Below are 14837 nucleotides of genomic sequence, written 5' to 3' on the forward strand. Positions count from 1 at the left end.
TCGCAAAGCGTTATTTTTCTTTTGCTGTGAACTGCTCTGATCGGTCAATCGGTATATTATTGGCCTGGTGGGAATTGGTTATTTTGCCGTGACGTGTTCACGGCTAAATAACGCTTGGAGGCGAATTACCGGTTACGGCAGAAATAACCACTCCGTATATACTACCAGTTTTCTTAGTTTCACACAGTACATATTCCACGTAATTGTTTTTTTTTTTTTTTTTTTTTAATAATATTCCACGTAATTGGTAAAGGTCAACTTACTGGGTGACTTTATGAGGTAGTTGTAGATGTTTCCGAACTCCACTGCAGGCAATTCCTTTGGATTGTTTATCCAGCTGTCAGCTGCGACTTTGTATGGGCAGATTTTCAGGCCAATACACGCTAATTTTACTTCCTTGAGTCTGTCGGCAGTGACTTGTGGTAATAAGTCATGTTTAAGACGTTTTTATGAAAAAACAGACGCAAAACACAGCTGAAATATATGAATTTCAGACGTTTGTCTACGGATGTTTACCTGTGCGTGCCCCATCTCAAAATGGCGACACGTTGCTATGCGAGATGACGTCATTGTGACATCACGCCGAATGCGAGACTAAGTAGATTGATGAATTAAAAAATTTTTTAAAAAATAACCCCCCCAAAAATTAATGCAGCCTCAACGGGACACAAGCCAGTGTCCTACTTGCGCCGGTCCCAAGCCCGGAAAAATGCAGAGGGTAAAAAAAAAACCTGCATTGGGGGTGCCCCCTCAAGATTTCTTAGTGCCCACTCTGGTGGGTAAACCTAGATCCGGGCCTGTGCACAGTTTTCAAAAATTGAATTTTAGTCCACTTGTTTCAGTTTGTATACAACACAATCTTAAGTTTCTTAGATGTGGACCATTTGAAAAAAAAAAAAACTCCGTATTGGTAAATATGTTTACAAGAAGATATATCATCTATTTTTCAGTGTCAACATGATTTAGTATTTAGATCATAGATTCATGTCTTTAATGCAAGTCTCGTGTTTAGTGCATAATTATAAACTGCTTATCCTTACGAGGGTCGCGGGGTTGCTGGAGCCTATTCCAGCTAACAATGAGCAGAAGGCAGGGTATACCCTGAACTGTTGGGCAGCCAGTAGTGCACAATTAGAAGAGTTTAAATTAAATTCACACTTATTGGTACTGTATTTTTAGAGGACTCTGACCCAGTTAAAACAGCTCATAAACACAAACCATGATGTTTAAAATTCCAAATAGGTCACATGCTCATTGTGCTTGTGGCTCACTGTCACCATATCAAACACCTTTGTGGTGTAAACACAAGTCACCAAAAGGAGCAGTCTCTTATTTTGTCAAACAGATGCCTGTGGGTCTAAGTTAATGTAAGGCATTTGTGATTCTACAGGAAGGATGGATCGCTCCTGTGTAAACTGCTTGAAAAATCTGATGTTATTTCTTAACTTCCTATGCTGGGTGAGTGGTAAAAACAGAAAATTCATCCTTTAAATCTTCTGATAATCATCAACTGAATTTAAATGAATTATAATATGAATGTTTTGTGCTTTGTCTTTGTTGCAGTTATGTGGTACGTTTGTTGTTGCCTTTGGGGTATTCCAGGCTATACACTCCAAGTTTGAATCTCTGGTCACAACCTTCTGGCCAATCTACCCTGCCAACACCCTGGTGGTCACTGGTACTATTGTTACCTGCGTGTGTTATCTGGGTGTGCTTGGAGCCATGAAGGAGAATCGCTGCCTTCTTATCAGCGTGAGTATGAATCCCGATGACATACTGTAGATTTTCAAGTCACAATAATAACCAGACTTCCTCCCCAAAGTCAGTCACTTAACTCAATGAATGCCATTTACACCCAAATCTAATGCATTTTATGACCTTGAGCAGGGAAATAAATCCACAATCCCACTTTTTTTTTTTTAATTAACATGATGAAAAGAAAAAGATGAACAATCAACAATACAAACCAATAACAAAACAAAACTAACACAAATATGCCAGGCGGTACCAAAATTCCAAACATTGCACATCACAGAGGGGAAAAAAACAATGACTAATGCTGTCATTCAATTATTCACAAAAAAGTTTTAGTTTTTTACAAATATTGAGTGTTTTCCGCCTTCAGATTCTTTGATTTTTCTTTTTTTAAACAGATTTATGTAGTACGCCGTCTCGTTATGAAAGTCAGAAAAATAAGGTAACAGCTTGCTTTACATTTGTGGAGTTAGAATTTCCATAACAAAATGTACAGATTAATTATAAAACGTTCTCATTCTTGAGTATTTTATAGAAACAAAAAAAAATGACATTTTCTCATTTGAGTTTGAAGTCCACGTTTAGATTCCTGATGATGAACTTGCAAAATTCTTTCCAAAATTTATTGGAAAAAGAGCAGGTCCAAATAAGGTGCTGAAGGGGCTTTGGATGAGTTCCACAGAACGAACAGTTTTTATCAAAGTCCAGCTTCAGCTTGAATTTTTTCCTATAGTGGTTTGCAGGATAGTATCTATTGATATTTTTGAAAGAGACTTCTTTGATCTTATTTGTCGGGGATAGTCCATACCTTAGACTAAATGATATCTCCAACAAATTGATTCCAAAAAGACTTAACATAAGGTGTGGATCTGAATTCATTCTGGAATAGACAATCCCGCATTTCATCAGTGCAACGCTTTGCTCGGTGACATGTGGTAATGTTCATGATTGGTGAGGCAAGAGGAGTCTGATATAAAAACATCAACCCAAAAAGAGAAGATAACATATTTCAATTTGTTGTTTTCAACTCTTAGATACTTCAATTAATTATCCACAGTTTAATACTATGATAGCAAGAAAAACAAAAGAATATTTGTGATATCCGAAAACTCTGTGAAGCTCAACTCAACATGCTGGTTGTGGCACCGTACATTTCAGATTCCACTATGTATTTTAATGTGTCTTGTGTGAAGCTACTGACTAATCAGAGCCTACTTGAATGGATATTTGTGTGGTCTCTTGAAGCATCATGAGAGCCACAATAATTCTAGCTGTGCTTCCTATGCTTTTGAACAGGAAATATGAAAATTCAGTTTTGGAATTATGAAATCATTTAAATTGTTAAAAAAAAAAAAAGAAAGAAAGAAAGAAAGACAGGAAAACAAACAAACAAACAAAAAACTAATGTAAATCATGGACCATACAACTCAAATGGAACAATTGAATGTACTGTAATCTTTTTTTTTTTTTTTTTTTTTTTTTTTTTAACTATACACATGCAGTAGAACGGATAAACCACACGTCGCTGCTCTTGCTCCACTCTTTCACTCCCATCTATAGATTTCTATTAAATAATTGTAAAACGGACGGGACATTTAGACCCCCCGCTCCCCATAATGAAAAAAGAAAAAGAAAAAAAAAGATTATTAAATAGAATTAAAAGGGTTTAAAAAATTAACAACCTGGACTATTGTACCTAGACAATAATTCCCAGAAAATCTCTACTAGTTTGTAAGAACACATATGATCTATAAAAATAAGAACATTTTCATTTTCAACCTGACTGTAGGACATTTTTTTAATTACCAGGTCACTCATCATAAGCATTTTTAGTGTTATGAAAATGATCCATATAAATGCTGATCCAGATGTTTTAGTCAGTGTGGATTTGATCTAATAATAATGATAATTATTATTATTATTATTATTATTATTCATTCATTCATTTTCCATGCCGCTTTTTTTCCTCACGAGGGTCGCGGAGGTGCTGGAGCCTATCCTAGCTAACTATGGACAGTAGGCAGTTATTATTATATTATATAATAATTAAAATGTCAACACAAAGGCTCATCGAATATGTTATGAATAGAAAACATAGTTTTAAAGACTGTAGAGAAGCTCACGCAGCAGAAACAAAACACTTATTTTTCTCTCTGGCTGATTAAAACATTAGTAGTTCCTGTGCGTTTTGCCAAGTTTTTGTGAATAAAAGCTCTTAATATCATGTTAAGCTTATAACACTGTCCAGCCAATATTTACATTTTTTTTATGCCTGCTAAACCCGTGCCTGTGCATATAGACAACCCTAACTAAATTAATGTAGGCACTTTGAGTATTATGACGTACTGTATATAGTATATATAGTATGCATAATGTATAATTTTGATTCTTATATACTTAAATGGAATTTCTCTTCCATTGCAGTTTTTCATCCTGCTCTTCATCCTGATGTTGATAGAGTTGGCCATGGCCTGTGTGTTCCTGGTTTATAGCCGAGTGGTAGTAAAGTGTTTATATTGCACCTCTACAAACAATCACACTACAGTTTGATTGACAATACCCAATCATCATAAAGAGTTAAGTCCATCACACATCATTTATTTTATTTTTCTGGTGGTAAAGATCAATAATACAGTTAAGTAGTATTTTTTTCCCTGCTATTTCCTGTAGGCTTTCAGTCTGTTCATTGTCCAAGTGGCATGGAGGGGTTTTCAGATAACAAAGTGTAATTTTCCCGTGCAGATTAACACATATTTTGAGAAAGACCTGAATCAAAGTTTGCAGATCTACCTACAGTCAAGTCCCGAAGAGAACAAGATGATTAAAAATGATTTTGATGCAGTCCAGCACCTGGTAAATGATGCGCTTAATACAGTCAGAAATTGGGAACATGTTTTGAACACATCTGAATGCTGAAATACAGTAATGTATATGGATAAAGTTTCTACTGACAAAATCAATGGTCTTGGTCAGCATGAGATTGACCCCCACCCCCCCTCCACTGTTTAGTTTAAGTGTTGTGGAGTACACGGCGAGGAAGACTGGATGGGGAAGGTTCCCATCTCCTGTTGTGTCCAGGATCCCTGCTACTCTCCCAGCCACACCAACTGGCAAGAGGTTAGCAACTCTCTTAAGATTGTGCTTGCTCCCAATAGTTCATTCCAGTCATCTACATTTCAGAATCTATCTGCATGTACTCCCACCAAATCCACACAATTATGTTACATGTTTGTGCTACTAATTACGCATGATTTGAGACTAGTTTTCTGCAGCCAAATTGCCAAAATGCCAGGTACAATTTTTGTGCGCACACTCTTGTTACACTGGAGAGCAGTCCATCAAGCACTTACACGGAAATCGTCATGCGCTGGTTAGTAAACTCTAGCATAGTTGTACTGTCCACGAAAATAGAGAACTGTTTGTCAAACATTAGCTTCTTAATTTCTCTTTGAATCTCCCTTTCTAGAGATTATTCTGACACATCCACACGTAAACAAGATTGAAATCACTTGAAACTTAGACTTAAATTAACAATTTTTTTTTTTAATCTTGAAAATTAAACAATGAAAATCTAGTTTTTAAACAAAAAAAGAGAGAAAAAGTAATGAAAAAGCCAGTTCATTCATTGCATGATTTAACAAGTAGAGTGGGTACACACATGACTACAGTGGGGCAAATAAGTATTCAGTCAACCTCTAATTGTGCAAATTCTCCCACTTGAAAATATTAGAGAGGCCTGTAATTGTTAACATGGGTAAACCTCAACCATGAGAGACAGAATGTGGGGGAAAAAAAAAAAAACAGAAAATCACATTGTTTGATTTTTAAAGAATTTATTTGCAAATCATGGTGGAGAATAAGTATTTGGTCAATACCAAAAGTTCATCTAAATAATTTGTTATGTACCCTTTGTTGGCAATAATGGAGTCCAAACGTTTTCTGTAACTCTTCACAAGCTTTTCACACACTGTTGCTGGTATTTTGGCCCATTCCTCCATGCAGATCTCCTCTACAGCAGTGATGTTTTGGGGCTGTCGTTGGGCAACACGGACTTTCAACTCCCTCCACAGATTTTGTATGAGGTTGAGATCTGGAGACAGGCTAGGCCACTCCAGTACCTTGAAATGCTTCTTACGAAGCCACTCCTTTGTTGCCCTGGCTGTGTGTTTGGGATCATTGTCATGCTGAAAGACCCAGCCACGTCTCATCTTCAATGCCCTTGCTGATGGAAGGAGATTTTCACTCAAAACCTCTCGATACATGGCCCCATTAGTTCTTTCCTTTACACAGATCAGTCATCCTGGTCCCTTTGCAGAAAAACAGACCCAAAGCATTGTTTCCACCCCCATGTTTCACATTGGGTATGGTGCAATTCAGTATTCTTTTTCCTCCAAACACGAGAACCTGTGTTTCTACCAAAAAGTTCTATTTTGGTTTCATCTGACCATAACACATTCTCCCAGTCCTCTTCTGGATCATCCAAATGTTCTCTAGCGAACCGCAGACAGGCCTGGACGTGTACTTTCTTCAGCAGGGGGACATGTCTGGCAGTGCAGGATTTGAGTCCCTGGCACCGCATTGTGTTACTGATAGTAGCCTTTATTACTGTGGTTCCAGCTCTCTGTAGGTCATTCAGTAGGTCCCCCCGTGTGGTTCTGGGATTTTTGCTCACCGTTCTTGTTATCATTTTGACGCCACGGGGTGAGGAAGGAGTTGAAAGTCCGTGTTGCCCAACGACAGCCCCAAAACATCACCGCTCTAGAGGAGATCTGCATGGAGGAATGGGCCAAAATACCAGCAAAAGTGTGTGAAAGCTTGTGAAGAGTTACAGAAAACGTTTGGCCTCCGTTATTGCCAACAAAGGGTACATAACAAAGTATTGAGATGAACTTTTGGTATGACCAAATACTTATTTTCCACCATGATTTGCAAATAAATTCTTTAAAAATCAAACAATGTGATTTTCTGTTTTTTTTTCACATTCTGTCTCTCATGGTTGAGGTTTACCCATGTTGACAATTACAGGCCTCTTTAATATTTTCAAGTGGGAGATCTTGCACAATTAGTGGTTGACTAAATACTTATTTTCCCCACTGTAGGTGCCACTTGATACATACTGGTGTATAAAACTGTTAGAGCCAGGATTAGCCATCACGTAGTTAATAGAAAGTTGTCGACTCATTACTACTCAGAGGTGGTTTGTTCTAATACTGGGTTCCCCATTACACATTAGTAACATTGCTTGTGCACTCAGCTAACCTATCACACTCCCATCCAGGGCTCCAGGTTGGAATTAGACTAAACAGACGAAAATTAGAGCCTGTACGAGTATTTTTTTTCGTCTACTCACACATGCGCGACCAGTAATATTGTGTTTTTCTGCTTGAGATTTTTTTTCAAACGGAGTGGTATCGGAATGGTATCGGTATCGGCCGATACTGCACAGCCAGGTATCCGTATCCGGGCCAAAAAATGGTATCGGTGCAACAGTAATTTAAAGTAAATATACATACCTCGGCCAAACTTTGTGTTTTGGTAATTGACCCAACAGATGTATGACCGTAACGAAAAAAAAAAAAAAAAAAAAGAAAGAAAATAATGTTAGACTTTGGATAAATGCATGCACGAAGAGTTATCGCTTTGAATTGGTAGAACATGGAACCTCCTTCGTTACGACAATCGATCAAGGAACTTTCGGAAGGCATAAGAATACAAAGACTGACATACATTGCTAAAGGAAAACAAAAAGAATTTGTGAAATTATGGGACACATATATGTACATTGTATTAACACTCTAAAGAAATCTAGGAATGTAATTTCGTCATCTATATACAGAATTATTTTTTATTTTCGTCTTTGCAAGATGTGTGAATGTATGTGTGAATGTGTATAAGATTTTTTTTTTTTTTTTTTTCAACTTAATTTGGTTGTGAGATATGACCTCCTTGTGGTTGTCTTGCTTTGAACTTTCAGTTTTTGTGTCTTTTATTTTTTTAGTTAAAAAAAACAACAACAACAACACCTGTTCCCCATTTTTTTTTTTTTCTTTTTTTTTTCTGACAAACTTCATGATTAAATTCATGAGTTGGCAGTAATCTAATGAGCTGGTTTGTCAAGGGAAAATACAAGAAATAGAAGGTGGAGGTGGGCGATGTGTGGAGTGTGTTATAATTGGGGTAGCGGAAAAACTTGACAGCACTTGCAAACAATAGCGAAAAGACAATAAGTGACTGCTTTCTTTCCAACAAACCCACCGGCACTGTTTCAAAGGAGGCCGACGGGAATAAACCCCCTGTCACACACGCCGAAACACCGGGAAAATCGCTGGTTTTAAAGGTGCAGCAGTTGTATGTGAACACAATTTCCTGGGTCGACGGACATGGAGATTAGCGGACATTTCACGGGTTGCGTTTTAGTATCATGTCTGGGAATTTCCCGGGAAGCGGAGTGTGTAAAAAAGAAGGCGTTAAATTCCCGGGTCACAGCTCAGTGGCTGATGACATAAATATCATGGCGGGCCGATCGTAACTTCCTCTTTCTTCGCATTAAGAAGAAAAGCGGTGAACAAACATCGCAATTATCAACATGGCAAGCTGGAAATAGCTAAATTAAACTGAAAACATAACGAAATTAAATTGCTACGGGATCGTAGAGCCGAGGAAGAGAGTCCATTGTCCATCTTTGGAAACGTATGGTTTATTTTGTTGCTGATGTTAGAGTTCACTACTGCGGAAACAAGGTTGTACTTCAAAGCAGAAAACAATGGAGGGATCTGTTCAAGGGTTTATTAAATACAAACAAAAATACACACTATCGTGGAAAAGGGGGAATAACACAATGAGTCCGTGACAGTAGGTCGACTGGGATCAATAATACTAACCTAAGCGGTAGGCAGAGAGCCGACAAGACAACAAAACAAATACACTCATATACCAGCACAACGTAGGGGATTTCAAAACAAGAGCAGCAGAAGTGTTGTATGGCAACCAGTTAATATCTCGACACCCTTCTCTTGAAACGTCCGGGTTTAAATACAATCTTTGATAAGTTTGAATTGGCTGCAGTTACGACGTCGGGAATACCCCATTTGGAACAAATCACGATTTGACCAACATTGTGACAGCCGATGCCGACCAAAAATGACGTAATGTCCGGGTTATAAAATCGTGCCAGCAGCCCTCCCCGCAGAGAGAGCGCCAGTTGGCAACACGGGACAAGTCTGTGAAAGTGTCTCTACATGCGTGAAAGCAATGACGCGAGTAAATCCGCGTCACCTTACACAGGAATTTCCCTGTATATGTGTGTGCGAAAAAGGCTTAAGTGTGACTCAGGGGCTTGACACACAGGAGGTGACAGAGAAAGTCATAGCCATTGATCTGAAAGCTAACACACGGGGCGACTGCAGCGAATTGGATGAATGAATTTGGAGGGCATTTTAAATGTACCGTTCTTTTCTGAGCATCAACAAATTCCCATATTGGTGCTTTTTTATTTATGTCCTGGAAATCATGCCGAGAGGTATTACAAATTATGTGCTGGTTGCACACTGCTAAAATGATATGCTCCTCCAAAAAGCGTTAATTTCCGGGGTTGGCCAGTGTCCCCGCAGGTGGTTTGTCAATCGATAAATCCGTTGCTGATTGGTTGAAGTTAGGCCTGAACGATATTGGAAAAAACTATTGTTGCGATTTTTTTTAGGTTTGCAATATATTGCGATATTATATTGCGATATTAAAAAAAAAAAAGATCTATCTTTTTTAAAGAAATTTTCACTAAATGACTTGAATAGCTGTTTGGAAATACTTTACATAACACACCGTGACCACAGTGTATTCATATAATACCGTTTAATTTGTGAATGATGAAGATTTCTGTATGAAGGTATCCAGGAAGTCATGTCTGCACAAAATAGATCATTTATTGAATACAATATTTTACACTTCAACAGCAGCAAATACATTAAATGATAAATAAAAGAGCAGGTGCATTAGTCCCCTAAGTTTTTGACAAAATATAACAATAAATAAAAACTTCTGTAAAATAACAACAAAGTTGTCAACATATTTGAACAAAAATATTAAATATGACAAATAAAAGAGTTGTTCACAAACTATAACAATAAATAAAAACCTCAGTAAAACAACAAAGTTGTCAACATATTTGAACAAAAATATTAAATATGACAAAAGAGTTCACAAACTATAACAATACATAAAAACCTCAGTTAAACAACAAAGTTGTCAACATATTTGAACTTAAATATTAAATCTGACTAATAAAAGTGCAAGTGCATTAGTCCCCTGAGTTGTTTACACAAAATATAACAATATAAAACTGCAAAACGGCAACAAAGTTGTAAAAATATTTCAACAAAAATATTAAGTATCAAAACTTTATGTGCAGCTGTACTATATATAGTTATTTGAAAAATACGGTTTACAATAAATTTAAATATAAAAGAAACAAACTCAATTGAACTTGTAAATAATTGAACTGAATAACTGCAAATAACTGTGATGAATAACAGAACCATTTTAACTCCCAAATTTCCTGCCTTCCTGATAGCTGTCACATGAATAAAAAGAAGAAAAGACATTCCTTCAGCTGTGTTATGTATTTGTCTGCATATCGTCCACCTTCCTTGCTCAGCAATTCTCAACTGGGTCTCATAGGTTTTTGGCCAAGACTATTAGTTTATCCACTATAGCAGGCTTGAGACAAGAACGTTGGCACGTAACAATGTTCCCACCTGTGCTAAAAAGCCTCTGATGGGGAGCTCGTAGCAGGAATGCATAGATACCTGCGTTTTAAATGGTCCCACATGTTTGACAGATTACTTCTTGTTGAGGCAACCATGGCGAGGCACTGTCGACAGGGCTGTTTTTTGTCCCTTATAGTCTTGTTCATGCCAAAATACTTCCAAAACTCCTTTTGGATACAGTCTTCCTTGCTCCTCCAACGTGTTGATTGCTTGCTTTCACTTTGAGAACGGGCCCTCCTCCCTCCGCTCTGCTGTTCGGCCCCTCCTCCCTCCACTCCGCTGTTGCAGGGGGAGGGGGAGGAGCCGATGACTTGCTGGAGGGAAAGAGAAGCTGTGCGCTTTTTTTTCCCTCTCCTTCCTCAAAACAAACGTTTGTGGATTTAAAAAAATGAAATTAAAAAACTATCGCACGTCCTTGCGATGGGACTATTGCACATGCGCACATCGCGATGGCGATGTTTAAACGATATATCGTTCAGGCCTAGTTGAAGTGGTAGGGAAAAGTGACAAAAATAGAACAAAATTCCCATGTTAACCTAATTTCTAAGCAGTATACTGGTTGATGTCAAAACTGATAAGAGAATAAAATATAGATTCATAAGTTTGTAAATTTATAAATGTATTATTAAAGTGTTTATCAGTTAAACAGTGAAAATTAGAGGAAAACTTTGCATGTCGATTCACAGTGTGCACCCCTGAATCTTCTGCTTGCGCCCCTAAAATTTGAATTTAGGGGCCGCTGTGCTCTTAGTAAAAAATGTTAGTGTGGAACCCTGTTATCCTTCGTCATCCCCTCCCCACGTGGTGTTCCCTTGGTCCCTTGGCAAGAGTTGTCATTTCGAGTTAGCAACACTACTTACATTAGGTTGCATGTATATTCACACGTTTTTGTACAACTACAGTAACCCCCTCCCACACACACACACACATGCAACGGGGTGAGTCATATTTCAGGTTGTGGACCCCACCAGGATATAAAAACGAGAACACGTACCCCCCCACACACACACACGCACACACACACACACACACACAACCCTTTTCTGTCTAGCTGATTACTCTGAATAGACAACAAATTATAAACAACCACATCGGAAGTACACCAAATCCCATGTGGCACATTAAAACTCTTACAGCCTTAAAAGACAATCAGATTTACTAATCTCCTTGTCTAGATAGTTGAACAGAACAAAGAAATAAAAATCGAAACGTGCCCGGACAAAAATAATGGTAATACTAATTAAATATTTTGTTGCACAACATTTTGAAGCAATCACTGTGATCAAGTATTTCTCTAAGTCTCACGCGTCATCAGCTATTCTGGACCACTCGTCGTGAGAAAACTGCTTCAGTTGTCTCAAGTTTGCAGGGTACACACTCCAGATGGCATGTTTCCGCTCCTTCCACGAGTGCTCAATGGGATTTAGATCTGGGCTCATAGAAAGCCACTTCAAAATAGTCCAGTGATTTTCTTTTAGCCATTCTTTGATGGTTTTGGCGGTCTTGTAGATTGTTAGCCTGTTGGAAGACCCATGACCTGCCCTGAAACCAATCTTTCTGTCATAAGGCAGCACATTTTTCTGCAGAATGCCTTGCCTTCTGTCCGTGTCACTTTTTTACGCGACCTCCGCCCCTGCACTGTTCTTTTATCTCTCTCTGTGCGTCACCCAGTTTAGAAGTAATATAAAACTAAATTTAATTTAAAAACAATCTTGAGGTCTAAGGTTTAATGCTTTTCTTTGTTTCAGGGTTGTCTCATGAAACTGAGAAACTGGTTTGCAGGAAATTATCGGAGCACCGGGGCAGGCGTTGTCACGCTCTTCATCATACAGGTCAAATGACTTTGGCAAATGACAAATGGTTTTTATCAACAACTACAAATTCAACTTATCGTCAAATAAAAACGGAAAATGCATTGCATTGTGTATCGTACAGGTGCAAAGTTAATGAAGTGCAGCATCTAACCAGAAGTGCAACAGTAGTCTGATGATTATTTTTAGTGTGCTGCTAACAACAAAATATTAGAGGGGCTCACGTCAATATAGCTTAACCGTGTCATTTCACTGTATGTTAACAAAGATAACTTGAAAAAAAAACTTACATGATAGAGTGATATACATAAAGTTAAAAAAAGACAATTTTCCCCATTAACCCCTTCTTGCCAAATGTATCACATTTGATACACTTACAATTTCATGATTTTGAGACAAATTCAGAATTTTGAAACATTTTTCCTCAAAAAAAAAAAGCAACTACAAAAAAAATGAATGCAGGTCAACTCATGGATCTGCAGGTTCCATGAGAGAAAAAAATGATTTCGCAAGGGTTATAGATATTAGCGCGCTTATTACACATATTGTTTTTCTTTTTTACAAATTTGAAAAAAAAAGTTTCATTAAGACCTTATTTTTCAAATTTTCTGATTCCCTGACAATTGCTTCATATTGCAGGCATTAAAGGGTTAAGGGTTAATTCATCCCATTGTTCTTACTTGAATTAAAAATGCTAGTTGCATTTATCTTATTCTTGTTTGTTTAATGTACTGTGAATTTCGGACTATAAGACGCTACTTTTTTCTCCCATTTTGAGTCCTGCGTCTTATAGTAGTACAGTGTGGCTTGTATAGACCATTTCCCCCAAAATTTGAAAAAAATTAGAAAAGGATGGAAACGTATCAAAATAATAAACATCGAAATAATAAATATTCCGCTGCAACCCTCATGAGGATAAGTGGATCAGAAAATGATTGAATGAATGAATAATAACTATTCATTTTTTTTGAATTTCTAATTATTTGGAAAGGGTCTGTACCGTATTTTTTGGACTATAAGTCGCACCTGAGTATAAGTCGCACCAGCCATAAAATGCCCAATGAAGAGGAAAAAAACATGTATAAGTCACATTTTGGGGGGGAAATTTACTTGATAAAATCCAACACATAGAACAGATATCTGATTTTGAAAGGCAATTTAAAATAAAAATACAATAGAGAACAACATGCTGAATAACCGTACAGTATGATCATGTTATATGATGCATGAACAACAAAATGCGATTGTGGCCGGTATGTTAACGTAACATAGCTATTAATAGTTATTCAGATAACTGTAGCATAAAGAACATGCTAACAAGTTTACCAAACCATCAGTGTCACTCCAAAACACCAAAATAACATGTGAAATGATATAATAATATGTTAATAATTTCACACATAAGGTGCTCCAGAGTATAAGTCGCACCCCCAGCCAAACTATGAAAAAAAACTATAGTCCGAAAAATACAGTACATGGATTTTTACAAGCTGATGAAAACATGTCTTTTAAGTACAAACAGTATCTCATAATACAGTGTGGGCACTTGTGGCTTATAGTCCAGTGCAGTTTATATATTAAAAATATTTTTTTGGGTATAATTTGTAAGGTAAGGCTTTATTCAGGTCTGACTCATAGTCCAACAATTAAGGTGATGTTGTGTTTTGTATAACTCACTGAGTGTCTTGTTTCTCATTTTCTTGCAGTTTGCTTGTCTGTGTTTTAACATCCCTCTGTTTTGCCACTTTGGTCGAAATGGGCTGGGCTACTCATGAGAAGGACATATTACTAAAGTCACTGCTTCTTATCAAGTTAGCAGTGTTATTGTCTGTTTTTTCTAAATGTATTGAGCTAGTTCTCCACACTTGTCATAAAGATATTTCATTCAGAGATACCCTTCATTAATATGGTAGGATGTATTCAAAACTAATTATTTTTCATTTAAATGTATATTCGATCTTATTTATTTATTGTATGTTTTTTGGTGTAGTTGTAAATGTTGATTAATTTCCCCTATAATCCATGAGTCACAAGACTTGGCTCTGTATGTGTTTATATGCTGTTTCAAGTGTCATATGAGCATAGATGATTCACAAGACTTGGCTCTGTATGTGTTTGTATGCTGTTTCAAGTGTTATATGAGCATAGATTTTCGCTCAATAAAAATAAACAATTTTAATTGCTTTAATAGTACATATTCTAATATATTTTAAGATTATATTTTTACCCACTTCTGTCTGTAACAAACCACTTCATCCTTGACAGTCACATACATTTTTCTGGTTAATAAAGTGATACGGTACAACGTATTGTTAGTAGAGCGTGCTTCTGTTTGTTCCCAGAACACCGGGAGAAATATGGTCACTAGTTAACACTAATATTATAACATTTGCAAACGCGAATGAAGATTGTTGTGTTTATGATCGGAGTAGGACTCTGACCTATTAGTCGGCATTATTTGGCACGTCTTTCAAGTTGTGTCCTGTAGTAGTTAAATGCCTGTGGCTCT

The 14837-nt window shown here is 37.2% G+C and overlaps 1 protein-coding gene across 1 annotated transcript; it reads left to right on the top strand.

Annotated features, from left to right (window-relative positions):
• Positions 1 to 1118: 1118 nt before the first annotated feature.
• Positions 1119 to 14338, top strand: LOC130913879 (leukocyte surface antigen CD53-like). The gene is made up of 7 exons (XM_057832796.1): positions 1119 to 1458; positions 1564 to 1752; positions 4180 to 4254; positions 4498 to 4608; positions 4765 to 4872; positions 12266 to 12349; positions 14035 to 14338. Exons 1-7 carry the CDS (start codon positions 1396 to 1398, stop codon positions 14101 to 14103), a joined length of 699 nt encoding a protein of 232 aa, XP_057688779.1. The 5' UTR covers positions 1119 to 1395; the 3' UTR covers positions 14104 to 14338.
• Positions 14339 to 14837: the final 499 nt, after the last annotated feature.

The sequence above is a fragment of the Corythoichthys intestinalis genome, chromosome 3 (assembly GCF_030265065.1).
Source record: "Corythoichthys intestinalis isolate RoL2023-P3 chromosome 3, ASM3026506v1, whole genome shotgun sequence".
Taxonomy (NCBI): Eukaryota; Metazoa; Chordata; class Actinopteri; order Syngnathiformes; family Syngnathidae; genus Corythoichthys; species Corythoichthys intestinalis.

What these genes read in the sequence shown, in the direction of transcription:
- LOC130913879 (XM_057832796.1), top strand. Translation starts at nt 1,396, where the DNA reads ATGGATCGCTCCTGTGTAAACTGCTTGAAAAATCTGATGTTATTTCTT. An exon ending in TCCTGGTTTATAGCCGAGTG is followed by an intron (nt 4,255 to 4,497) that starts GTAGTAAAGTGT and finishes TTTCCCGTGCAG; the next exon opens with ATTAACACATATTTTGAGAA. An exon ending in GCCACACCAACTGGCAAGAG is followed by an intron (nt 4,873 to 12,265) that starts GTTAGCAACTCT and finishes TCTTTGTTTCAG; the next exon opens with GGTTGTCTCATGAAACTGAG.